Raw genomic sequence first — 27,968 nt, 5'->3', positions numbered from 1 at the left:
TAAAGGCTCTTTGAAGCACTAAGGGCTTCCTCAGAATTGTGCAGGACAGGGTGGACAGCACATGGCTTGCATGGGCTATCCCAGGCACCGGGGCTGCCCAGGGGCTGACCTGGCACCTTTCATCACCTGAGTTCTACAAACTGCAGGTGTTCCTTCATCCATCATCAGCTGGTTTCTGACGTTTTGTGGAGTATTTGGTGTACAGGGTACAGGGTGGCATTTTCTCAGAACTGTTGCGTGCAGCATCTTCAGAGTCCAAATGTAGCTTTTTTGGGGGTAGAGGGTGAAGAAATCACCCATGAGCTTGAAGGAAGACCAGAACAGCATCAGCAGTGAGAGCTCGTCTCTGATCTTGAAAACGTCCTTTCTCCACATTCTCCACACGTGCCTGGGACTGTGGCTCAGGATAGCAGACAACAAGCTGCAGAAGAGCACCTCAGCCTGGGGACAGACCACCTCGGAAAGATGCCAACCGTTGGGCAAGAGCTCCAACCACCACAGCTCCACTGCTCGTATGCATGGTCCCTGCGCAGGAGGGCTCGGTGGCTTCTGCAGTGCTACGCAGGCAGGATGTCTGCATCCCCAGCGGCACCGGGGAGTGATATGTGCCACCTCACCCAGGGACAGAGAGTTCTCTCAGTGATGGAGCGAAGAAATTTAAGGTCAGCGGCAATGGGGATCCTCCTCACAAGGCAGACGGATGCTGGCTCCAGACGTATGGTAAATGCGGCCAACAGCTCTGGCTTGAAGGCCAAAGACACGAGATCCCAATGAGCTTAATACTGCATCTGCCACAATGTGAAATCTTGTGTGGTCACTAACACGTCCTTTTTCATTTCTTTCCCATCAGTACAACATCTGATGCCAAGTAACTCTGGTTGGAGAGGCGTGGTGGAAAGGCAGGCACGCATCAGTAGGGATGCGGTATTTACAGCAAAGCTGCTGGTGGTTTAATGTCCCCTGGCACTGGCTGGTTGGGTTCATCAGGGGAGGCAAAATCACAGTGCCAAAGGCACCCCTGGGCTCCGGCTGTGTCACACCGCACGGGCGCAGAACAGCTGTAAATCTGGTCTAATATCTGGCTAGGTCAGCTTTATTGCTGATTTGTGGGATAACAGCAACAAAAAGCCATGGGAGGTTTCTGGCAAACACGTCCCTCTGAAGACTGCAAGATTAACGAAGCATGACGTCTTCCCCGAGTCAGTGTGCGGCCCTGGCCGAGCTGTGCAGTCAGACCAAGAGCTGCATCCCCTGCAACGGGCTCTTCACCCTCCCCATCCCTGTGACGTGAAGCAGGCGAAAGTGCATGGTGGTACCAGGTCTTGGTTAGTACACTATAAAGTGGGTTTTGACTTGTTTTATTTTTCATCCCTATTATTTTTACCTAACCCCTTTAATTTAGGAATCTGACATATTTAGAACACTCTCACTTCTGCAGCAGGAATTCTTTTCTTGTTCCTTATGACTGGTTTTCTCTTGTTTCTTACAACCAAAGCCATCCTTGCTGGCTACAGCACCCCTGGGATTGCTGACATCAGCACAACACAACCAACAGTGTTGTAACATCGAAGAGTTTAGACATCAAATGTCTGGGTCTCTAAAATCCACCTCACAGTGTCAGAGGAAAGGCAAGTGGTCTAAGGCGCAAAGAAACCAGCATTTTCTTAATTCAAAATGCTTCCTACAATCTTCTGGGGTAAACCTACTGAAAATAGGGAACTAGTTATTCCTGTTGGTTTCACTGGCAAATCTCCACGAAGATCAGGGGAAGCAGAGTGGGAAGCTTGCTGCAGACATGTGGGAAGCGTCACCTTTACCATGCTCTGAGAGGTAAATACCTGAAGTGGACAGAGAGGATGACCCCGAATGGCTGCACCATTGCTTTGCACCGAGATGTCAGCCCCACATACGCAGCACGGCAGAGAAACCCCTCGAAGCCACGCATCACGCCAGATCACCAGCCCTGCCCGCTCGGCTCTGATGGAAGGAAGAGGAGCTGATGCTAGCGGGGCCTCCAGTGCTGCTCGCCATGGCTGAGTGGGCCAGAAGGCAAGCGGCCACCCCCGTGTCCCCGAGCCGGCCAGCGCGGGTGCACGGCAGCACAGGGCGCTGACGAATGCATAAATCAAGCCTGGGCACTCTGCTTAATTTGACAGGATACCATAAAAATCTCACTAACAACCGTCTTGGTATCATTAAAATATAAAGATAGAAACAATCCAGGAAGAGATAGCAAAGCCAGCATTATTCTCTAGAGGGCATTGCTTGAGGTTAAGGACCCATCTAAATCAAAGAAGGCACTTTATTCCCCCAAGCTCTATAAATCCCAGCCTGATCTGCAACTATCAAATGGACTTTTTGTCACATCTTGTTACAGAAACAACTTCTGACTAGATACAAAACCTGCGGGTGAATGCATTGCCCAAGTGCTCTGCTCTCTCCAAGATCAGATCTGTCTGCCTGTCATAATTGAGCAATTCAGCAATGTCTCCATGCCACAACTTCATGTTTTGCTATGCACCCATGTGTGAGGGATGGGGAAGACTTCAGATGGAAATGGGCTCATTATTAAAACCCACTATGTTTGTTTCAAGACTAGAGTTACCTGATAGCTCAAGCAGGAGTGAACAGAGCCCTGAAAACATGGGCATAAAAACGCACTGTTCCAATCTGAGACCTTCTGTCTCAAAAAGTTATCTTCTGTATTCCACACTGAACACTCAATATTCACAGAAAAAGCGCCAGGCATTTCTTCTTTAGGGAATGAACACTTGGTTGCTCTTTGCTGCTGTTTCAGACCTGCACCATTTTTTCCCTGCCCCGTGTTACCAGCAGTTGCACATCTAGCAGATTTAACATTTAAGGGATTGAAATGCTTTATGGGTGGGCAGAGGAAGGGATAGAAGTGAAAGCCACCTCGTTTGAAATGACAAAGAGCTTTCAAAACTAGAAGATTAAAACTCAGCGCCTCAAGCCCCACATATCCCCCAGCCACCTAAGAAATACACTGCCTGTTGACAGCTGGGACAGTGCTTGGAGGCATTGGGCACAGCGATAAATCCCCCAGCAGAAGGACGCTGGTTTTCCTCACCAGCAGAGCCAGCAGCGGCTCCCACTGCTCAAGGCACCGACGAGCAGTGCTCCGGGACTGCAGCTCCTGGCTGCCAGCGCCAGCCAGGGCTCGTCCGTGGCCATCACCGACAGCTGGGCTGGGACCCTCCTTCAGGAGGTCACTGCACATTTTGCCTCTTTTGTGCCTTTTGGTACTGAGCGGTGTCCCGGGATGACAAAAATCTGATCTACGAAACAGCACACAATGTGGTTTTACAAGTCTGGTTATGCTGTGATATTGCCACCAATGGAGCCAGCAGCTGCGGGAGATGGAGACATGCAGTGCCTTCTCCTGCCGTACCGACACGGTGCGTCGGCCCGCGAGGCTCGCTTCTGCTCGGAGGGCATCAGGGACCCCTGCACAGGCACAGCGGCTCTCAGCTCTGCTTGGAGGGCACACACCTGTAAACCGTACACCTCTGGCTTTGCAAAGGGCGCTGAACACAGGTTTTCCAATGGCCACTTGAACACTACGCAAACGATCTATCAGGGGATGGTTTTTTTAGTTATTGCTGAGTATTTAGTAGATGCAATAGTTCTCCAGAACCGAACTTTGTTCTAGTCTTCATTACCGTGTTTTTCCATAAAAAGTGTTCTTTTGCTCAGTTCAAGGTTTCTTGCCTTTTTTTTAGAGGCAGGCTGGAGCAACCACTGTATCCTTGTGGAATCTGTGGGGTTTTTCCTTGCCATAACTATGTATGCAACTTAAATTCAGGTGTTTTGACTGTTGCTGTCCTTGCTGCAACGTGGAAGACGTACACAGATGCACGATGCCACTGTGACACCCCCTCCCACTCTGAATACACCTGCACGGAGCTAGATGTGTCACCAGCTGAGACCACCAGTTCCTCCACTCTGCAGAGAGTTGGCAGCGTGTGTTTGGCAGCAGCCAAACTGTCTCTAGGAAAGTATATTTATATGTTTCATAAATGTAGCTCAAACAAATTAAACTCTGTGCTAACAGGATCATAATTTAATAGAAGTGCCAAGTGCTAATGCAATAATACTTGCCTATTGGATTACAAAATGCAAGCCGTAACAAGTCACTGTAGTTCATTCACAGCAGCGCCCGAGACTTGAGGTACAGATGTGGCGAGGGGGTGGGAGGAAGCGCTCCCCGAGCGGGGAGGCAGAATAAGGGAGGGCAGACGCTCAGTGTCACGCTCAAACCTACAGCATCTGAAACAGCAGCGCAGATTTTTCCTGTCTTTGCCTGGATCCTTTCTAACCTGGATGGATATGAGCAAGAGACTCAACTTACCTCGTGTGCCGACTATCCCCTCACCTTCTCTTTCTCTTGCCTCTAGACACATCCATTTTTCCCCCTGTCTTCTAGGATTTATTTTCCTCTTGGGATGGCTTCTTGTGCAGCTCCTGCTCTCGGGCTCCTCAGCAAGCTGCATGTAGGCGCGGCTTAGTCCAAAGGCTACACAAGACATTCAAAGCACAGCTACGTCACTTGGATAAAGCTAGAGGTGTCCGACCCATGATTACAGTGCCGGTGAGCGCAGAGCAATCCACCTGAGCAGCACCAGTGTCTGCGTCCACGTGAGCTCAATGCTGAAACGTTAGAGTTACTTTGAAGAAGAAGAAGAAAGGCATTTACTTTTCCCTTTGTATGTGAAGTGACAGCAGTTACCGTTAAAGAGGTAAAGCCAAGCCCAGACCACCATGGAGACGTTCAAAGGAAGCACCCCGCTCCTGCTGCTGGGAGCCCCACTTCCAGCTGCTGGTTTTCCTTTTTCCTTTTCCAGTCCCAAGGAGCTCTGCCTCAGCTTCTCCCATGCCGATGCTTACAATGCAGGATAAACGACTCACGCAAGCAATTTATGGAAATTAACTGTTAAGCACCACAGGTATTATCAAAATGAGTGCATGACTCACCAGTCTTTCTCTAAGATTCCTTGCAGCCATAAAGGCAGGACGCAGTGCCGCTGCACGAGCCCCCGCTCTGCCGCGGGTAACACCGCACAAGCACGTTTCCTTGCACACTCGGGTCCAGCTCCATCACAGCAGCAAAGCTAGTCCCCACGGTGCCAAAGGCTATGCAGGCAAAACAAAACGGTTCCCAATTCTTAGACGCCAGCCCTGGCTCCACCAGCTCCTTTCCAGCCTGGGCAACCTGCTCATCCCCAGTTCTCGTTTTGAGTCTCCCAGTTACATTCCCAGGAAAACACCCCTGAACAATCTGCACAACAGCACAGACATTTCTGCAGACCGCAGCAAGCTCTCTGCCCTTCTCGGCAATGCTCTAAGCAAGATGCTCCGATGAACTCGTAGAGCATTAAGACTTCATTATTGGCACAAAACTTATAAAGTATTATTTCCTAATATGCTATGAAGTAATAGATGTCAATTAAACAAATACTCTGATGTCTTCCTTTTAAAGTATTATTTTACTTTGTCACTAATTTGCACAATATCATAATTATCATAATTTCGTATTGCTTTCCTAGCTCTGAGCATGAAATAGCTCTATGCTACTACCACTGGCTCTGACCAGCCATTTTATCTTTTTCCAGCCCATAACCCAGGCCTGTGGAATGGGTGGCAAATAAATTCACGCTGATGAACATAATTTCAAACAAATTGCTCAAATAAATTGTGTGGCATCTTTTTAAGATAGCCATTTCCCCAAATGTTCTCTTTAAAGCACAACGCATTTGGCAACAGTGCTCTTTAGATGTCAGGTATCATCTAAAATAATGCAGAACAGATTTCTTCTAAAAATATGCCACTTAAAAACAAATTATGCCGCAAATGCTAATGGCTGTGCTGAAAATGTATCAAAGCAAAATAGCACAGAGAAATGGGGGAACAAACCCCGTGCTAATGGCCACACTCACAGCTCGGAAGGGCTTGGGGATGTGATGCTTTATGGAGCACAGCTCTGAGGGCAGAACTCAGCTAGCATGCTGGAAAAGTAACCCTACGATTAGAAAGAAACAACTGAAAAATGAAGTAGTATTACATCACATGTCATTTCACAGATGTACTCCAAAAGAGATACCAGCCTAAAAAAGAATATATTAAAGAAATTAAGTCAAGTAATTAGCAAGGAATCCTGTCATGTGAAGTTGGTGAGACGCTGCGTTCAAACCATTTCCTTCTGTGTTGGTTGTCATTAAATGTTACCAGGAAGGTATAAGAATACAAGAAATCTATCAACAGCAGAACTATAGCACTTTATCTTAGCAGAAAATTGTTCCTATGCAACTGAATAATTAGTTTCACTTAAGTCACTCAGCCTGTTACTGCCGTCTGCATCCCCTTTTGTCTATTTCTTGTTAAATTCCTATTCAGCCGTCACTCAGCACCGAGATGATAGGATTGTATAATAAACAAAATAATTACTTTCCAAACTCATAATACACTGTAACATTTTTCCTGGAATATGCTTTTTTTATAACTGCTATTTTGCATTCTCTCACGACTGAGAACCCAGCTCACATGTATAACAGAATTTGAGGACGGTATAATTTTGGCATGAATCCAATGGATGAAACTAAATTCACGCTCATTTAGGAGAGCTAAGTGAACAAATTTTGATGCACATACCGGAATGTCTGCACCAGCCAACTCAGCCCACACGTACTGACATGCAGCACAGACAAATTACGTATGGACAGAGCACGTTCCCCTTTGGACTTCTTAAATATGGACCCCTACCGAAATGGGGTGACTCCCTTCGCCAGGGCAGTACCGACTGCCAAGGGCAGACTGGGACCCTCTGCTCCACACCAGCACTGGCATATACTGAAATGTATCAAAAATATGAAATACTGGCACTGAAAAGGAGACATATGTCAGCTGAGGCCTTTCAAACAATCTCACAGGCTCTTTAGTCTTAAATTACAAGTGGGCCCCAGGAGCACGCGATGCCCACAGGACTAAACTTACAGTCTGCGTAACCGAACAGATGAAAAAACGTGCAGAGAGCCAGTTGAGTACCTTTGCTTTTTCCCGCTGTAAGACTCAAAACCCTGGTGAAATCTGAAGTCACTGTTTAATTTTCCAGTGGCGACGAAGATAGGATAACAAGAGGCGAACTCACAACTCGGAATCATTCACCTCCAAGCACAGGCGAACCGCGTGCTAACCGCAGGGAGGATGAGCATGGGAGGGCGTTCTCTGGGCGCCTGGGTCCTCTGCGGTGCAACGATGGGCACTGGCACAAGCAAACAGGCTGCATACTTACCGCCGGCTTTCAGCGCACGCTAGAATATCAGATTGCACAGAGGAATTCAGCTTAAGAACTTGGCACCATCAGTCTGCAACGGCTCATGGCTACACACAACTCCTTGGCAGGAGGTAGGAAGCGGCCGATTACAAACCCAGGGCGGCGATTTCCCAAGCCTGGGTCTCTACTGGCGAAGCTAAGAGAGGCGGTCTGTCAGCCCAGCCAGTAGAGAGAGCTGCCCCGAGCCAGTAATGGTCCCCGTCCCGCCCTGTCTGACGGGGTACAAGGTGTGCATCCCCACTGGAGGCCCCTTCACCACCCCATCCTCTCCGACTCCCCCCAGCTACCACCTCCTTCAAGGGAAAAAAAGAACAGTTTGAAAGCGAATCCTCCGAAGTGCTCTATAAATGAAGCTGTGTTCATACAAGCAGTTAATCGGAGAGATGGGATGAGATGAGGAGGGCAACTGAGGCTCCTGGTGGGAGGATGGAGAGGAGAGAGAGGCCAGCGAGACTGTCGGGGCCAAGGGCAGCACCGGTGCTCGCCTTCCCCGAGAGGAGAGCGGGGCTGGGGCACAGCCTGAGCTCGGCGTCGGAGGCCGACGGTGGAGGAGTGCGCTGCCGGGAAGGGATCTGCCTGCCTGCAGCACCCTGCAGCACTCAGCACCTACGAAATGCCTTTTCTGTGACAAAACAGCCCTTTGATTTACATCTCTAGGAACAACAGCTAACCCCTTCCCCACCTCCCCTAGCTTCTGCAGGAGGTCTTCTCCGACTCACTTTCTCCTCCCCGGGGACTTCTGCTGGCTGAGCTGCGGCCCCAAGAGCCGACACTTGTAGCTCAAATAAACAAGCAGTCCTTCATCACAGCACGTTACGACAAACTGCGGCAAGACAGCGCTCCGTGATTTATGGATTAAAACGGCAAAACACCCATCACCGTGTCCGCTCGCCCTCCCTCTTCACTGGATACCTCTCCATGGCAGCGCAGCACACCTGACCCCGCTCCCTCACCACTCACCGAGAGGGCCAAGGGCTTGCTGATGGATGGCACTGCTCTTTGCAACAGGTCTTTCAGCACAAGCAAAACTGGAAGGATGGCCCTGCCCTGATTATGACCATTGTAAAAATCCTTTTCCGTTTCCTCAGGGCTGTAAGCATTAGTTGGCTGGGTTTAATTCAATGAACTCGAAGCAACGAAGTTCACTGAAGCTGGTTTGTACAAAGAGTTTTCTTTCGTGGAGGCAGCATTAGACAATGCAGTGCTGCATCCCAGGAGAATATTAAACATTAAATACACTGGCAAGTGTAACATTACATAAAAATGTTGCGTGAAGGATGAGCAGCAGAGCTAAAAAGCATAAAATAGCTCACGCTCGTCTCCAGGCTGCTGCTGAGCACTGCGGACCTCCAGTTATGGAACAAACCTGAATTCAAGAGCTTTTCTTTCCTTTGTTACTACACAGCGGCTTTCGCTAACATCAGAGATGAGCAGCTGAGTAATTTCCTACGTAGCCAACTGTAAGCAACTCTTATTATCAGAATGCATCAGTAATTTGCAGTAATTGTTCGAAACTGCAGTTTACTGAAAATACTATTATTATTGATTTTGGACCAAAGCTGAAGCATTTTTATAAGAGAGATTAGGAGTTATTGTTCCTTAAGGAACTGGTTTTACTAGCTGTAGGAGAGTGTCACTATGAAAATTAATCTCAGTACTTTTCAGTATAACAATGTCTTTTAAATTAATTTTCTTGGTAATTCCTGTACCCCAGGTAAGCAGTAGTACCTAGCCTACTCTAGCTACGGCTTCTCCTCACCAGGTTAAAGACTGCAGAAACTGCCAGTTTTACAGGATAAAGTCGGCAATATAGAAGCACACGAGTTAACTTCTGCAATACGCAAGCTCATTACAGCAACTTGGAGAGTCTCGGTACCGTACAGGCTGCCTGCAAGGCGGGGGGAAGCCTCAGCTCAGCAGCAGGCAGTGACAGCTTTACCACCGCTGTCACTGGAGCTGGGATTTTAATCCCCATCTGTTTGAAGAGCAGAGCAAACACGGCCACAGTGCTCCCGCACAGGTGTGGGCAGGGACTGGTCACCTGGTATGAAAGGTGACCTGGACAAGCTGAAGAGGTGGGCCTGTGTGAACCTCATGAGGTTCAACACGGCCAAGTGCAAGGTCCTACACCTGGCTTGGGGTAATCCCCGCTATCAATACAGGCTGGGGGATGAAAGGATCGAGAGCAGCTCTGCTGAGAGGGACTTGGGGGTACTGATAGACGAAAGGCTGGACATGAGCCGGCAATGTGCGCTGGCAGCCCAGAGCGCCAACCATGTCCTGGGCTGCATTAAGAGAAGCGTGGCCAGCAGGTCGAGAGAGGTGATTCTGCCCCTCTACTCCGTTCTGGTGAGACCTCACCTGTAGTACTGCGTTCAGCTCTGGAGCCCTCAGCACAAGAAGGACATGGAACTGTTGGAGCGGGTCCAAAGGAGGGCTACAAAAATGATCCGAGGGCTGGAGCACCTCTCCTATGAGGACAGGCTGAGAGAGTTGGGCTTGTTCAGCCTGGAGAAGAGAAGGCCCCGGGGAGACCTGATTGCAGCCTTTCAGTACTTAAAGGGAGCCAACAGGAAAGATGGGGACAATCTGTTTAGTAGAGACAGCAGTGACAGGACGAGGGGTAATGGTTTTAAACCAAAACAGGGTAGGTTTAGGCTGGATATAAGGAAGAAATTCTTTACAATGAGGGTGGGGAAACACTGGAACGGGTTGCCCAGAGAGATGGTGGAGGCCCCATCCCTGGAAACATTCAAGACCAGGTTGGACAGGGCTCTGAGCAACCTGATCTAGTTAGCGGTGTCCCTGCTCGCTGTGGGGGGGTTGGACTAGATGACCTCTAGGGGTCCCTTCCGACCCAAAACTTTCTATGATTCTATGATTCTATGAATATTCTAGGCAAAACTACCTCTTAAAATTAATTTCCAGTTTAGTGCACCAATACACCTGTCTCCTGCTTCAGCTTTGCCTATTGCAAGCTCTAGCTCCTTACACGTTACCATTATTGCTATTATTTTACCAGGTGATTACCATCTCTGCTTAAGTCTTTGCTATGGTTGTTGCTCCACTCATCTCCCTTGACCCTACGCTGTGATTAGAGGAGCAGCCACCTTTTCCTTCCCTGAGCTACAGACCCAGCCAAGCAGCTCCTCTCTGGAGACCAGGCTTCCTCCCAGGGGCTCCGATGGCACCAGTTCAGCTCAGCAAAGCAGCGTGTGCTGATACTGGTCTGCTTGGCCCCTCCCCAAAAGAGTGAAGGAGAAGGGAGCCCTCTCACCTCCAGGTCTGTGCCGGCACAGCTGAAACTGGCGAAAAAAGCCTTGCAAAAACCACTCTGCATCACAGCTACATGACAGAGAAGGACCGAAGCCCTGCCCCCGGGGGTTAGCACAGCGGCCAGATGCGATCACCGGTTTCTCTTAGAGTTACAAGCGCCGATTTGCTCTGCGTAGGTCCCACCAATACTGGACTTTCTATCTGTTAGTTAGATAAGGATTCCAAGCTTGACCAAGCCTGCTGATGATATTGAATGAGATAATTTCTTTGAAAGAGCTACTGGGCAAGCGAAGTGGCTTTTTTTCCCCCACCACAATTATTCAAATGGTTTTAATCTGCGTTTTTTTTTTTTTTTCCTTGAGAAGTAAAATAACAGCCTTGCCGATTACTCTTTGCTAAGGTACCCGATTGTGGTGACATTGAGGCTGACCTTGGAGTCACCTCCCCCGCTGCCGCACTCTCCTTTGTCGTACCACCATTTGTTTTTCAATTTGTCCAAGAGGCCTTGCTCATTCAGTTTTAATACTGCCAGGTTAACAGCATTTCTTGAAACGATAAAACATAACTTGTAAGAAAAAATGCACAAATGCTTAGGAAATCGTAACGTATAAAAAAAGGAGCACAAGAGGACAAATTGGCTAAAATTTCACAGAACGTGGAGCTATCAAAATGTCTGTACAGCAAATACAGGGTTAAATATTGGAAGGTGGCATGGAGGATAACATTTGCTCAAAACTGAAGTGTGCGGGATGGGGAAATCGTCTTTGAGAAAAAAAGTAACAAGAACACCACATCATGCAGTTAACATTCGTCACATATGGCAGGTTAACTCGGCTTTTACCATTTAAATTGAAAAAGCCATTGAACTGTAAAATTAAAACAGCAACAAACAATCAGAAAGGACAACACGAAGAGAACACTAAAAAAATGGATGCATTAAATAAACGAAACCATAATTTACCGTCTTATTTAACTCCATGGAATACTGAAGATTTTAAACTTTAAAGTTACCTCAAAATCCACAAGAAAGAAAATGACAACACAATACATCAGGGTAGGTGGAATACTATAACAACATGGATATTGTTATATTATTCCACCCACCTTAATGCTGAGCCTTTGGGGGTTGCTACACCATAGCCCTTGGAATCCAGGTTGCCGCCGACTTTCATGGTGTCGCAGGGCTTGCGCTGCTCGATGTACTCGTTCATCGTCGACTCCAGCAGGAAGGCAAACTTCCCCTTCGACTTCCGCACCCTCGCCACCCCGTCCGCCGTCGTTTTGGTGAACACCGAGGGCTCGGCTGACTTCATGTACGACCACATTTTCTCGTAGACAGCTATTTTTGACCTCTGGGAAAGACAAACAGAGGAAAAGGAAGAGCCGTGTTGGGAAGGCCACAAGACTGAGCTCCTTGGGCTTAGTTGGCTTAGATGTATAATTAACACCCTTTAACTGATTAAGGCTAACAAATAAAAAAGTCAAAGGAGCTCGGAGAGAGATACATTGCCCCCTGAACAATGACCAAACCATAACACAGTTGGGGAGGGGAACACTTATCTCAGACATCTGTCCTACTAATTGCCATGTAATTGGCAGCCCGGCAGTCGGAATGAGAAATGGCGTCTGCCCGTCCCCGCGCCTCGGAGCCTGCTCTGCGGTGGGTCTACCTGCCTGCACGCTGCTCTGCTACTGAACCAGAGGGAGGATGTGAAATCCGAGCTCATCCATCACGGCCAACAGATGCAAAAGAAGCCTCTCCTCTTCACATGAATCCTCAACATTGGTTTTTGTGCTAACTCGCAGCTGGGAAACACCCACATTTGCTTATTACAAGTCCCCAGCAAGGCAGGAGTCTGCTTTTCACAGCGGCCATGGCAGGTCTACGATACAGGAGACCAGGACAGTTCTAGTGGCTTCTAATCATGCTGCTCATATGAGGGTTATAAATAGTAATTACGAAATCCTTTACTAATCAATAGTCAAACTTTCAAAATTCAGTTTCATGTTTTCTTACAAGATAGCAAAAAAAAGTATAGCAATAAGTTGAAAAAATTGCTGGTTAACTGCTTGCGTGGCATGTATATATATATTTTTTCCCGTTTTCCTCCTTTTGAGACGGAGCCAATCCTAACAGCCTCTAGCTCAGTGTACAGGTTTCGTAAACCTGGAAATGTTGAGAAATGTGTCACTTCCCCTTCTCCCTCTTCCCCACCGGTAACATTTAAACCACCCTCAGATCTTCAAGCCACCCCCAGAGTCTTAAGCATTCGTATCCTGGACTACCGGTTAAACTTTCCTGCTTGGTCGACAGAAGGCAGTAAGCCAACTGTATTTCTCTAAAGTCTAGAAATCCAAATGATTTGTAGAAGGCTTTCGGTGCAAGCTGTGGGTATCTCGAATTTATCCCTCCTACTCCTCGCCAAGTTTCCTGTCCACAGCTTTCCTTGCAGAATGGGCATGAGGCAGGCAGCAGCTAAATCTAGTTCAAATTTAACAAACTTGTGGCAGAAGACTGTTAATGTTCATCAGCTTGATGATCGAGACATGTTTCCTCCTCATTCAGGACAATTTCATGTGTTTTGAATGATGTAATACTTAACAACCCGACTCCAAACATTTCACAGGGAGTAAGCCCTGCCTTCATCGTTCCTCAGATTAACATGCTCAGCTAGCATTGCTACTACGGATGGACAGGAGCACGGAGGGCAAGATTTTATTTTAATTATTCTTCCTGATGAGCTGAAAAACAACTGAAAATGCAAACCAATTAAAATCAGCCCCACCAACAACAGGAAATCAGAGAGACAACAATACAGGGCAGCTTCATTAGGAGCTGGCTGGGTGGTGCAGTGCGAAAAACAAGCAAGAAGGATTTCAGCTGAGGGCACTTCTTGGCTGAAGATGGGCTGTACGGCTTCATTTGCCCGGCACCAGCAGCGAAGAAGCGCTGGGAGGGAGGGGGATATAAATGGGGCCCAAGATAGTCCTTGCCCAGGTAAAAAAAGGCATCAGGGGATTTGCCTGGCTTCCCCCTTCAACAGCTAACACCGAGTAACCTGAGATGAGGACGGTGGCTCTGAAGCCACGGGGGGAAGCGTGGCAGCCCAGCTTCCACCGGGGAGCTGTGTGCTTGCTGCCCTGCGCCGGCAGCGTCACTGTCACCGCACGGCACTGCCGCGCTGCCTCTGCCAGCCTCGGCCGGTTGGGTTTGCACAGGGGCAGCTCCGAGCCCTGGCCAAGAGCGGGACCACAGGTCCTGCCCGAGGAGAGACGTCCCACTGGGGCTGCCAGCTGCTTTATCATCTTAGGTGCCCTCTCTGAGCACACTGACCCGGGTCTCCTGCTTCTCCAACCACTCCCTTGACACACGTGGGCATTTTCACACCGCCTTCCCTGCCAGAAGCTGCCCAGCGCACAGCCCTGTTCCCAGGCACCTGCTGGAGGGGCCATGGGGACCCCAGAGCTGCTGGGAGGTGGTGGCTGTCACTGGCTCAGGCACTGCCACCACCCTCGTGCCAGAAAGGTAACCGAAACAGCCCGGCCGGCCAACGTGAAGGCTGTGTGAGCACGGGCAACTCTGGCATGCCCTGCTTTCAAGGTGCTTGTCCTTACAGCCTTCATCTTCTTTTAAGGTACCTGCCCATTTATATTTGCAAATAGGCATCCAAGGGACAAAAGGAAGGTAAAAATACATCTTTACTCTTCCCATCTCTCAGCAAGCTAAAGTGGTTAGCCTTCAAAACTTGTGCATGTGCTGCGTATGCTTTTGCTTGTTTTCCTCTGCAGCGTGCATTTAATTACACAGATAAACCAGAACTTCTTTCCCTTTTCATCTTCTAACTCACATCACAATATCAGTCTTTAAGAAGTTCTTTCACACTCTTCCAGCTGGCCTGACTACCTAAAAGCAATTGCCAACACATCTGTGCATTGTTAACAATAAGTTATCTGGTGAGTGCCAACAGCATGCCCCGGGCTGCAAATGGTCCAAACAAGGCACGTTCCCTGCTCCAAGGGCAAAGGGTGAATATCTTCACTCATGCTTCAAAAAACCAAATTCCACAACTCAAAACCAGATCTCTCTTCAACTTTAACAAATAGCCTAAGCTTTATAGCTTGCACCGTTCATTTAACTCTTTCAGATGAAAATAAAAATCAGTTTCTGTATGATCATTGCCCACCTCTTCTTCTGCCAAGTGGGATTTTCATAACATCTTATTATTATCAAATTAGCTAAATGAGTCTAGCAGTCTGATCTAGTAGCAGTAGACAAAAATGCAAGCTAGAAATGAACGCAGCAGGTACTGACTGAGAAAGGTTAAAATAAAACGCATCGGGCACGTTTTGGCTTCGGAGCGGCCAGAGCCTGGCTGGGGGACTCTGGGTGAGGACCCATGGATGTCCCAGGAGCGGGGACCTGGGAGGTGACGGGCTCCAGCTGCTGTGTCCTGCTCTGTTAGCCCCGCTCTTTGCAGCTGTTCCCCTAAATTAGTAACGAGTCCAAAATAATGATTTATGATGAGGCTTCTTAGAGAAAGGGACGGTGCCACCAGAGGAGCTGCGAAACCTGCCCTGGAGTGCTCCAGGACGGTTTCTGCCCCAAGAGCCGCATGTCACACCTGCTCAGAGACATGAACCAACCAGTTGACTAAAGCTGGTCAAAGATGCAAGGAGATGAAATGAAAGATGGCATTCTGAGTAAATATTTTTTTTTTCCAATTTCCCAATTGCCTCCAAAAAAACCCACCAGAAACCCCTAAAAGACTTTCAGACAAGGAAAATCTCTTTCCTTTTTAACTGTAAAGCTGCAAATCCTGTGCTGAAAGAACATTTTCACCCATCTGTTGTCCTCTGCAGAGATTCACGCTGCCCTCCCGGTCCTCGCTAGCACCTGCGTGTCCCCCCCCGGGAGTCTGACACCTGCGCGAGGGACCAGACAGCAGGAACAACCCCAGGGAAAGGATTTACACTCCAAAATAAGGTAAGGTCTGACAGATCTGCACTGCTGCTAGAGTTCAGCGGCAGTAAAACATTTTCCCTCTCATTAAAGTGTTCCTTTTAAAGAGATGTTTAGAAGAAAAGCTTAAAAGCAAAGATTTAAACCAATTCAGAGCCCATAACTGCAGTAACTCCCTATGCTCTGCAACTCCTATTTCATTTCTTTGATATTGCTCTCAAGAAGTCCGTCACACACATTTCCCCGGGATTTCAAGGGGATATTATTATCATTTTTTTCTTAAAAGCAACATTTTCAGTGTTTCATCTAGGCCCTGGGACACATTAAAGCATCTTTTCATTATCCCAGCCTTGCTGCAGATATAAATAGAGCCGGCCTTTGCTTTGTCAATAGCGCTGGCTTTTTTCTTTATTTGGAGATGTCTGTGCTGAAGCAAGAGCCAACCTCAGCCTAAGCTTCAAGGGTGTGGGCAGCTCCCCTGTGCCGGCAGAGCCAGCAGCTCTCACGCTGCGGAGTCACTTCACTTGGCCCGTTACTAACTGGTACCTAAACACACATTGCTTCTGGGTAGCAACGCGTTGATTTTAAAAGAAGGTGTCATTTCAATCAGTCCACAGTTTTAACACCATCCTTCATTCTGATTCTCCTAGTTTTGATGTGAGGTTGGCCCCAGTACTGAAATGAAACATCAAACCCACCCGCAGCGTGCCCTAGCATCCAACGGGCTGGGCGCGTGTCACGGGCAGCGGGATCAGGCAGGTTTGCCTCTCAGCGGCGGTTACTTCTTCAATCCATTCAGCAACAGCAAAAACCCGGCACACGCAAACCTGGCTCCAGCTGAGCGGGACCAGATACCTTGGTTTCACTTTTGCACACGCCAAACCGCCTAGAGATACACTGCAAAACCCAGCACATCTTGGACGACTCCCTGACATTGGTTAAATTTAGCTCTAAAATATCTTTGTGATGAAGCCTTCTCCCGCTGACTGAATTACCTTTCCCCTCTGCAGACAACTGTCTCCTGCTTCTGCTAAAAGTGACACCGCCTCACCTCCTCCACTGCCGAGCAGCGCTGAAGCTTTTATATTTGCAAGAAATGGCATTTCTCCTCAATAGTTAACGTCTGTTACAGGGATGCCCTCTGCCTATTTTAGAACATTTTGCCCTCTCTGCCACCTTCTCCGCAACCTGCAGGTCTTCTTTAAAACGCCCGCCTCACGCACTCTGTTGGGATATTTCATTAAAACGATCAAAATGGTCCTTTGTTTCTTATGACAGGCACCAGGGAGTTATTTCCAACCAGTTACGCTCAAAATGTTCTCTTCTAGGTGATTATTATTGATCATCCAGTCATGAGCCAAACTCACCCAAATAATTTTTACTTATAAAACTCATTTATATATTTTCCCTTTTTCACTCTGCGTGTTTAAAATTTTAGATTACACTGATGCTAAATTTTTTACCTCTGTCTTCAAAACAGAGTGAGAAACAAGCTTAAAAAAAAAACAGGGAGGAGAGAACGAGAAAAGGTCCCCCAGTAATGCAGGAGCTGGGCTGTAAGGAAGAACAGGAGAATGTTTCATGCTGGGCAATATCTGCGTAAGAAATGGAAGGGGCATACTGGAGAGGCAGAAGACCCAGAAGGAAGCCAGTTACAGCTGCCTGGTCTCAGAGCTGGGTCCAGGCTACGTAAACTTGAATATACTTTGGAGTAGGCCAGCACACACTGAAATGCAGTGAAGCCAACAGGGAGGTGGAGCAAACGGGAGTCAGACAAGTGCAAAGTGGATGGAGCATCCCGACCACAGTACGCACACAGAGGCAGGCAGAGCCATCAATAAAGGACCTAAGGCAGCAGAATTAACACACTCCTCTGCTACACCTATGACCACTTTATAGCTCTTTAACAAGGATAATTTATAGCCCTGAGCCAGACAGATGTTGCTGATACAAAACACAAAGGTCCGTACTAAAAACAGTGTAAGTATTTAATCTGAATAATACATGCTGCCTTTATATAGATGCACGCCTCACTGATATGAACTTCGGTAGTTAAGTGTGAACCTCAGCTTCATTATCATCACTCATTGCTTTTCTTCCACGTGTGCAATTAGCTCTTCTACAGCAGCTAATGAATCCAGTAGCTTACGAACCATTAAAAAGCAAATTCCTAAACAGAAGTGAAAAAATGCCAGCAGACTGCCTTGGTGCCACCGCTGTCGCCGGGCTTGGGGACCACTTTGAAATCTATCAGTTACGGGCAGCTGCTTTCTTGGACTTTCAACATGGAGAACTGCAACAGAGTGGCTACCACTGCCTCGGTCTTTTGGACAAGGCTTTGATTTGATGCGTTTCCACTTCCCCACAAGCCTGACATCGAGTTCCCCCCGCCACAGCTGCCTCGGGCAGGAGCAAGGGACAGCGGTCGGAGCCACAGCCCAATGCCAGCTCTGCAGCATATGGAAGCTGGCCTAACGATGCTACACTAATAGTAAGAACATGATAAATGTCACTAGTAAGGTCCCTCTGCCTGAGATCTCCAAGCTCTTTACTGAAAAGGAAAAAATCAGCCTCACGAAGGCCAGAGGGCACCATTAGTCCCCTTTCCCAAGCGTGGACACGAAAGCGGAGATGTCATTTACTAAAGGTCATAGGGCAAACCCAACAGATCAATGTCACAGCTTTTAGCCACAGATAACTTGTGATGCCAGCAATTTACTTACCTATGTGGACAGCAAAATCAATTTCATCATTACATGAACCTCTTGTTTTTATTACATTCTCAGCAGAAGGAAGTAGGTCAGATGCCACAGGCATGCACAGGGCATTTCTCTGCTCGCAAGGCCAACCCCCCGATCTACCGAACTCTACCCACAGTTTAGGAATTTGTGGGATGCCACAGATCAGCAAGGTTCAAGCACACCTAGGTGAACCGGTCTATATATTTGTAGGAATACACAAATCTTTGATAACGTATGCATAAATGCGAAAGAAAGAGTGAAATGGTGAATAGTATTATTTCAAGGTGAGCTTTGTGATGGGAGACATTGTCGTGTTGGTTTGTTGTTCAAATTAATGACGTTATAACTTCTGCTTTAGAAATGGCATTCTCCTTTCCCAACTGGGGCAAATGAAGCCCAGAGAGCCACAGGATCAGGCCCGCAAAGCCTGGGGCTGCCCGCTTTCCTCTAGGATCCCACAGCCAAGCTTCAGAGCAGCCCTGCACTGGGGCTGTGAGGACAGTTACTGTCATTCAGAGAGCCCGGCAGTATTCCTGCCCTGAGCAGCGCAGGGCCGGGATTCCAGCCGGGAGCTGCTGGAGAACGAGGCGCTGGGCAAGGAGGGTCAGGGGAAGCAGCTGCAGCCTGCAAAAAAACCCTCCAGGCTTCAGCAACACTACAGTCTTTCCACACTTGACACACGTAGCGGCCCGATTACAAAAGAAACTTGATCTTATAAAAATAATACAATACTGTGAGAGTTTTTCTGTGGATCATGGTCATTTTGAAAATGTGAGCTTTGGCAGCAGGCAGGTGACGTGCTGTAGCTGCTTTAACAGACATCTTTTCTGGAGCGAGCTCTGCTCACACAAACAGCCAAGCACAGTCACTCCAGCTGTAACAAAACGTTGCTGACATGTCAGTAACTGTCTGAGCAGCAGAATGTAAATCAAGATTTTAAGACGTCCTTTCCTGGCACAATATTGAACTTCAGACTACACCTATTATTCATCTCCTCACTTTATCGCTGCCATCCATTCCTCCCCATTGCAATACTGATCGGGAAATTAAAACGAAAGTCTTTACCAAGAGGCAAGCTGTCCTTGTAAATCCTCTCGTGATTCACGGCCAGCCTGAGGAATCGCCCTGCGAGCAGACAGCAGGGGCTGGGTGGCACCGCTGGGGATCAGACAGACAGACACGCTTGCACGGCTACGTCCGTCTGTCTGTCTGCCTGGGGAGCAGAGGCAGCATGCACCCGAGCCGGCCGCAGGGAGGGATTACGTCAGCCTTAGGCTAAGGAGCATCCTTCCAGCAGTGACACACTTCTCAGAGTAGTCTCATCTGGGCAACTGAGCAGCACACCAGCCCTGCTCTGGATTTGGCCCGTAATAAATTAACAGAGAGCGGCGTTTCCAGCACACGCTCTGAACACTGTCAGGTCTAATGAGTTTTCAGCTCCAGACAGGATAGGCCAATACACAAGCAACGATGGAGAAATCCCAGCGGACCGCAAGAGGGAATGTTTCATATTCACATCATTAGAATTTCTAATTAGAAAATTTAGATTCTAAAAAAAATTTAGTTTCTAAACCTTCATGTATTTTCTAATTATGCAAAAGTAACAGCAGCAGCGCTGTGAGTAATTTATCAGCACCCATGTATTTTAAACGAATCCCTAACAAGCATGTATTCATTTGACACAGCAGCATCACGCAAAGTTGGAAAGACTTGCAAAACCAGGGTCCTCGCTGTCTTGAGCAATGTCATCGTTATCATAGAGCTGTTCTCCAAAAGTAGAGCATTCAACCAGCAAGTGATTTTTCCCAGAGGCGCTCGCTGCTCGCCTCTGCGGTGCAGACACAGCCACGGCGTTAACCCACTGCTAGCTGCCGTGCCGGGCTTCACCACGGGCTGCATCTGCGCGCATGGCCTGACCCAAGAAAAGCCGTGGGTGAAAACCTTATCACCAGAGCCTCTGGAGAACCCTGCTCTCACCGAGACTGACTGCTGAGCAGTGCTGAGACACAGGAGAGCTGCAAAGCCTAAATCACAAGCACAAGCAGAGCTGACAGACAAATGTCGTCTGTTACTGAAGATAAAGGAGAGATTTATTCGAATATTTATTATTAAGTGTTGACTGAAAGCTTCGTTGAATCCCAGCTTGTCTGCTGGAATTCGTAAAACGGTTCAGCCACCTTAATCCCGGTCCCATCCAAACGTTTCCTTTCCAAGGAGTGGATGATGGATGAGCTGTTAATTTTAGTTCTTGTAAGGATACATTTTCCTCTCCAATCTATAGACTTAAAGACATTAGATCACTTCATGGGAAACCATTTCTTCTGTAATTATGTCACATTTGATTTCCTGTTGTCTTTAAAACTGCCTGTTAGCCATGTGGCAGAAAGGAGGTTGATCTGTTGATCAAGAGAAAAAAACCCCACAAGCAGATCATCTATCATCCAGGCAGTGGAGGGGCTGCGATCTCTCTGCACACGCACATTCACCTTTCAATATTTGTGCACTCCTCCACCTATATCACACAGGGAAGGGAGAGAGAATATACGGGTGAATAAGTTTTTCACGCTTCCCGTGTTGAAAAACAGTTAAACCACGGTACTACTTCTGATAAATCGCTGCCACTTTGCCTACCAAAGATCTATACAGCTCATATTTGAAGCTATCACTTCTCTGTGATGCTCTGTTCTTTAAAGTCTATAAATGCAGTCACACTTCAATATTTTTGTCAGGCATTTGTTATGATGACTATGTTGTTTTGCTTGATGCCAAGAACACAGAAAGCTTAAAACTGCTAATCATAGTTTTATCCGAAGGCAAAAGCAAAGCATTTGTATCAATGCTGTGCTAGAAACAAGCCCTTCATCTTCACTAGCAAAAATAAATTTTGAAATTAAAAATCAAAGCTTTTAACTACAGATGAAACCCTTAGCGCTGTGCACACAGAGTGCACGAGGGTGTTTTTAATAGGCTCTAATGATGATCTCAATATCGTTTGATTGCACAGAACACATAAAAATTGCACGGCAGCTATTGGTTCATAATTCAAGGCTTTTCCTTACCTAAACCGCTTGCTGGCAGAGTTTGCCAGCAGACAAGTTTGTGTCTTGTCTTCACACAACCTTATCATCAGAGGAAAGCAATGAGCTCTTTATCTCATAACTGGGTGTAATATGCTAGTGCTCCAGAACGCCCTCCGGTCATTATTTCTCCCTCTCTCCCTGCCGGGTCAGAGACAGTGCTGTGCTCCTGCCTGGCTGCCCGCCGCCCCGGATGCCCCAGCCCACCCTCACCACGGGGCCCCGGAGGGACCACGACTGGGAGGCCCCTCTGCCCGCTGGGCTGGGGTCCGTCGGCCGCTCACTTTTCGGAGCCGCAGAGACCCGTCGGTCTCACCGGTGCCACCGCAGCCCACCTTGTACAGCCCGTCGCAAAGCTCTGCCTGACCAGGAGTGGAGGCTTCAGGCACCCCACGTGCTTTTAGTGGAAGGTATTTCAAAATCCTCTTGATGGGTTTAAGGAACTTTTTTTTAATTTCCAAGGAAATTTTAAAGTAAAGTTTAAATTTTAATTTCCAAGGGGACAATTAGTTAATTTCTTCTTTCACTGTTTTTTCAGATAAATGTTTATTTTCTGCTTTGGTGCTAACCTGTCTGTTTTTTTTTCTTTTGAACAAATTATTTTCTACATCAGCTTTAGTTTTACCAGCTAAACAAGTTGTACCTAAAAGTCCTTTTCAAGAGATACCTCACCAGTCCCCTTACCATATTTATATACTTTTTCTGGTATGTGTTTCCATCTCAAAGTACCTTTTTCCTCAGCATGGGCAACCAGAGCTGCAGACACAAATACAAAACCTATTGCCAGGGCATCTCATGCTTTTATATCTGCTGTTGCTGAACTATTTGGACGTGATGAAACCAAGAAGAGAGAAAAAGCGGACCATCTTAGGGGCCATCCTTAACATGACTTCCTGTGTCCTAAAAATTGTAGTTTTATATAGTATTTTATGCACATATGAAGCCCAGAAAGGCCTCCCATCTGAATGGTTTGTAAAGAACCATTTTCTGAGAAAACTGATGAAGACAAATTTCAAGCGCTGAACACGCCCACAAAGGTGTAAAAAACCAGTATCACCTTCTCGTAAAACGTTAATTAAGAGCAAAATATTACTGAACTGTCTGGGCAGGCTATCCAAGTGCAATAAGAGGTGAAGCCTTCACACAGGAGGCACAAGGAAAGCATGTGCAGGCTCCTCGGTGTCCTCAAGTCAGCTGTTACTCCCGTGCGTCCTGAAGTAATGGAGACTTTAGCCTCAGCTGTGAATTTTGCATTGTGTTGCAAAAAAATCCTAAAAATAGTATCTCAGGTATCTAAGCTGTGCTTGAAGGCTGTCAGCCTGTCTGACTCCTCCAGGCGCTTGAGCCTAAAGTCTTTATCACAGCAGAAGCAATGTCAGCGTCACACTCTCTACCCAATACTCATGAACACCAGTGCCAGGTAGGAGCAACCAATGGTAAGAACAGGAACCATCAGGTCCAAAGGATCTACTGAAACTCCCAACAGACTTGGCAATTCCTGCCATTTCCAGAAGAAAAGAAACAGGAACTGACTTCAGGGCAGCAAGTCATTTCATCTGAGCGGTGGGAAAGCCATTGGGTAGCAGAGTCATTTTGTCAGGGACATCCTTGAAACCACTGCTGAGAAAACCAGAAAGTTCTACAGTAAAATAACAGTCATTTGAGGCCTCCTTTGTCCTCTTAGTTTTAGTTAACAGCGATTAACTACATCAGTAATGGTATGATACGAGCTGCCTTCAATTTCCCGCAGAAGGCAGAAGGACCCATCGCAAGACCTTGCTAAATGTTACCTGCCTCAGTATTTGAACCTCTAAAGTCTTGTCAGATCAGATCAGTTTAGAGGACACCTCCTGAAATTTCAGGTTTTCTGTGAAGTGTACTAGCGGGTCAGCTGTGTCTCTCCATGATCAAACACATACTTTGCAAGTTATTTGACAGAAGCCTCTTAACACAGATTTCTGCTATCATTTAAAAGAAATGACCAGAAATTCAAGAGCAATTTATGTTTCTAAATGTCTAGAAACACGCTCTGCTTCCACTGAAGTTTAAATACAGCCAAGTTTACATAAGAATTACTAATTGCTTGTAAAGGTCATGCCTTTTGAATACATGCATATTGGAGGTCTGAAACCTATTAGACTGTGGTATTACACTTAGGCTCAGTGCTGGATTTGGATTAAATAGTGTTATATTGATTTGATGAGCTGCTCAGATATGCTGCAGCTTTAATTGAATGTATTAGAAGATGTTAATTCTAACAGATACACCCTTAAAAGTAGTAGCTTTGTGATTTGAAATTGCTTTCTACCACAGGCCTTTGCCAGTCTTCAAGAAAGAGAAAGGGGTATTTTGGAGTCCTTAATCTGAGACTGTATGTTAATAAATATCTAAAGAGAGGTTCTTTCTTCTCCTTTTTAATATGGATGAATGCCCTTTGAAAGCCAAAAGGGAATTGATGTAATCTATTGATTGCCATTTAAATGCCTTTATAAGCTAATTAGAGCAAAATGTAAAATGTTTCTGAGGAGGAAACAAGCAACAACCACGAAAATACAGGAATTCTCATCTGGTTCTCAGAGATACTGGGGGGACAAATGCCGGATGCAGAGTCACCAACACATGAGGAGTGTGAGTAATGCCTGCTGTGAAGCTGTTATAAAAACCAGGCTCTCTTGTTGTAACTGTGAGAGCAATGTCACGTCGACAGCGGTCCTCGTGCAGACTTGAAACAGCAACAGTGTACCCAGCTTTAATCTCCATAGCTGGGATACCGTCTATCTGGGAGACACTGTGATGTTCAGGGAAACAGCCAACGCTACGACATAGGTCACCAGCTGGAGTCTGCCCAGGTCTGAAGTGGCTGAAAGTCATTACCATCTGTTCATCTGAAATGAGGTGCTGGTTTCGTTCCAGTTCCTACCAGATAGGTATCCACACTGTAAAAGGAACCTTCAGAAGTGTTCCTAGTTGGAAATGGGGTCGGCAGAAAGGAGCCATGGACTGCAGGCTCTAAAGGAGCTCCTTCTAGCACACGCAGACAAGATGGTGGGTGTCTGAAGCTTGTTTATGTGTCCTCCCTCTATGATGCATTAGGAGGCAATTCTTCCTTGCTGTTGTCAGTCTGGCACCTTCCACTGGCCAACAGCAGCCATTAAGATCAATATCGTACTAATATCTTTGTTTGACAAACATTTTCGCTTTACTACTCTAGGAGGAGCTATACCCATAGAAGCTTCTTTCTGGAATCTTGGAGAGACTGTTCTGTGCCTCCTGTGTGAAGTCATGGCCCAGCTACAAAGCCAAGTTACTGCTCTTGGTGCCTCTACACATGTGCTGACCTCCTGCTATCAGTCAGGCGACTTCTCCCATCCCTAGGGAAGGTTTTGCCAGCTCTCACCCGCCACAGCCCGAGTATGTGTACATGCGCCTGGGCAACCCGTGTAAGTAAGGACTGCACTAACTTGCTCACGCAGCCATCCCTCTGTTAGCAGCTTCCTTTCTCACTGGGGAGATGATCCTGACCCACTCAGCCAACTGTTGCCTGAATTGGTTAAATGCTGGTGGGGAACGGGTGGAGGAGGATATTCCCCTCACAGAGGGAATAAGCATCACTGCACCCAGGAGCACTCACAGCTTTTTCTGACTCAGACCACTATCACTCCCACTGATGCTCTAGGAGGGAGAAAAGCACTTACAGGGAGAAAAGTAGCCCAAACCACAGAGCAGGCATAGTCTGCGCAGCAGGCGCTCAGAAACCAAGTGTCCTCTAAGAGCCATTTCAAGTTTCAGCCATCATTACCATCTTATTAAGTAGCTAATAAAGACTTGTACAACGAAGTATTTATGTGAACGTATGCATTTAATCTAAGGCAAAGCTTTTGCCCTTCTCAAATCAACTGAAGAAGACTTTAATTACAACAGCTTCATGGCTGCATCACTCTATTCAAATTAATTACTCTGCAAAAGTTAATACAACTGAAATTATTTTGTGTGCCTTGAGAATGCTGAGGAGAGAGAAGCACCACTGCGGGCCCATTCTCCTTCCCACTCGCCCCATCTGGATCACCCAGAGCCGGCATCACCCTGCTCCATCATCACCAGGGCTCGGCTCCCCTCCCTCCCCCCCACCGAGTCCTCTCCCCTCCCGACCGCGCTGGCAGCTCCTGGCAGATCATCCTCGTTACAGCCCCGCGTCTCCAGCACCAGGAGAGAGTCGCAGCTCATTTCAAGACTATTAACAGCACAACAAAGTATTCAGACATCTACCAGACTTTGTAGCCTTTCACATGAAACGCTCATTCCTTTGATCTCTCGGTGAGAAGGCATTTCCTTGTTATGTCAAACTATTAAGGAAATGAAGAAACACCCCCCCACAACACCTCCTTCTGTATTAACAGTAGCAAGATATTTGAAAGAAGACTTTTTTCCCCCGTAAGAACAGTATAGTGACTGTAAACAGCACCAGTATTTCTAGTCAAGTTGTGCTACCTCTTCTGACAGGTCCATTCACCTCATTTTGCTCTGCAGATAATACTGCATCAGGCTGATAATTAAATGGAATACGAATTTTTACACACTCCTGTCACCTTACAAGGTCAGTGTTTATCCTACAGGATTTTAACACAAACAGAAGCTGTTGTAATGTACCAGCCACCACAGTTAATTAAGAACTGCTGAGTATCTATACTTACATGTAGAGTTTACATCTAAGTAAGGCAGAGTACAAAAGCTTCATAAAATACCTTTGCGTCCACTCCCAGCTTTACATCAGATTTATACATACATGTATGTGTCTGTGTGGTCGTCTATTGAAATTTTAAGCAAATTCCAGGAGCCCTCAGTATTTCATCAGCCTACAGCAGCAAAGTTTTTCTCATCTCCCTCCTCCCTCACACTTGCACCTGGCCAGTATGCGTGACAGGCACTAATTTGTCCTGCAGTACTGACTATTTTCTATAGAAAAAACTGTTGGTTTGAATGGCATCTGATTGGCACCGCTGAGAGAGAACCAAGGGCTCCCTGAAAGGGCTGAGCATTTCAGTTTGCCCTTGGAAAGGTCTGAAATCAGAGCTTTTCAAGTCACGTTTTTAGATACATAAAAGAGGTCTGAGGTCATATTTAGAGTTTTGAATGACCCTCACCAACCTCTCTGCAGTTCAGCTTCCGGCTTGGCAAGTGGAGAAAGAAAGGATGATCTTAAATAGAAGTGAATGCTCCCCCCAAAGACTGCAAACCCAGCACTTCTCTAGCCAAGGTGAATACACACCGGAGTTCTGGGTACAAAAGCTTCACCCCTGACTGCCTGATACAGCCACAGCCAGATGCCGGTGAGCAGTGACGACGTAGGAACAATTGCAGCAGTCAATGCACCACACAGAGACGCAGGGCAACACATGTCTCCCATCCCCCCTCTCATCCTGGCAAGTGAACACCGATGTCGGATGGCATTAACGGCTGCCAGCTGGGCAAACAGAGCAAGTAGGTCAAGAGCAGCCCTCCTCCAAGAGTTTTCTTTGCTAAATATTGTGCTAATGACTGCATTATTGCTCATCAGACTGAGGTTCTGAAACTGGTGCTAAAAACCCCCTTCCCATGATAGCAGAGGTCAGGTTCTCCATTTGGAGATGTTTCAGGTTCAGCAAAACCACTCATTTTTGATAGAATGCCTTCTGATATTAAAATCTGCGCTCAGGCCTGTCCTGACTGCACAAAGCAGCTTTCACCCAGAACAGCTATTACAGCTGCATAACAACAAACAGCTGAACACCGTATATTAGGCACTTACAGTTCAGAAAAGCTCTAATGAAGATTTAACAGACTTACTCTAAAGAATTCTTTGGTTGAGCCTGAATCCAAAGTGCCATAGGCTATTTCAGTCTGTTTCGCCAGGTCCTCTGCGCTCTCTATGGGAGAAACCATCCTTTCCACCGTAAGGAAGGCAGCAAGATTAGCAGTGTAGGAAGAGATAATGATGAGAGTGAAGAACCACCAGACTCCTCCGACAATTCGCCCTGAGAGAGATCTATGGAAAAACACACATCATCAAATTGCTTTGAAGGCACTCCTTGATTTTTTTTTTTTCTCTTTGAAGAGAAGTTCACATGCACAACCCTTTTGTTCAGGTCCTCCACGTATCTGTGAACAGGCGGACTGTGAGCCAGTTCCTGATGGCCTTCCTCAGGAGGGCAAACTCAGCATGCACCTGGTCTTCCCCAGTTCAACTCTCTCTCCAGTCTTTCAGTGAAAACAAGGACAATCAATTAAGAAATCATTCATCTGAGCCAAACCCACCAGAGGCTTGGAGAGGAACAAGCTCTCCTGACTTCCACAGCCCATTTTCTGGAGAAGTCTTTTGCCAGAAGACTTCGCCTTCCCTGCTTGCCCAGCCTCTCCCTGAGGCTGGATTTGCCTGCTGCGATATGCCAGCATCGCGTCTCTCCGGGGGCTGTCCAGCTTGGAGGAGGACACGAATGTACCTCTTACTGCATCGGCTCTCAACATGTAAGATGCAGTAAACTGCAAAAACGAATTTGAGTAAACATGCAAAGGAATAAAACTGTAAA

At 47.1% G+C, this 27,968-nt stretch overlaps 1 protein-coding gene across 3 annotated transcripts in view; it reads right to left on the bottom strand.

The window, feature by feature from the left end:
• Positions 1–27,968, bottom strand: part of GRIA3 (glutamate ionotropic receptor AMPA type subunit 3) — a 155,824-nt gene that overhangs the window by 10,635 nt on the left and 117,221 nt on the right. For 2 of the 3 annotated variants that reach the window (XM_075435790.1, XM_075435789.1), the window contains exons 12-14: positions 27,229–27,427; positions 11,732–11,979; positions 11,058–11,172 (exon numbers count right to left, since the gene is read on the bottom strand). In XM_075435790.1, the coding sequence (XP_075291905.1) occupies positions 11,058–11,172; positions 11,732–11,979; positions 27,229–27,427 (562 nt within the window). The remainder of the gene's footprint in view (positions 1–11,057; positions 11,173–11,731; positions 11,980–27,228; positions 27,428–27,968) is intronic. The other variant, XM_075435788.1, reaches the window with a different exon arrangement.

Source organism: Opisthocomus hoazin, chromosome 14, assembly GCF_030867145.1.
Source record: "Opisthocomus hoazin isolate bOpiHoa1 chromosome 14, bOpiHoa1.hap1, whole genome shotgun sequence".
NCBI lineage: Eukaryota > Metazoa > Chordata > Aves > Opisthocomiformes > Opisthocomidae > Opisthocomus > Opisthocomus hoazin.
Note: the sequence above shows the minus strand (reverse complement) of the source record. Positions and strands in the feature narration are given on the sequence as shown.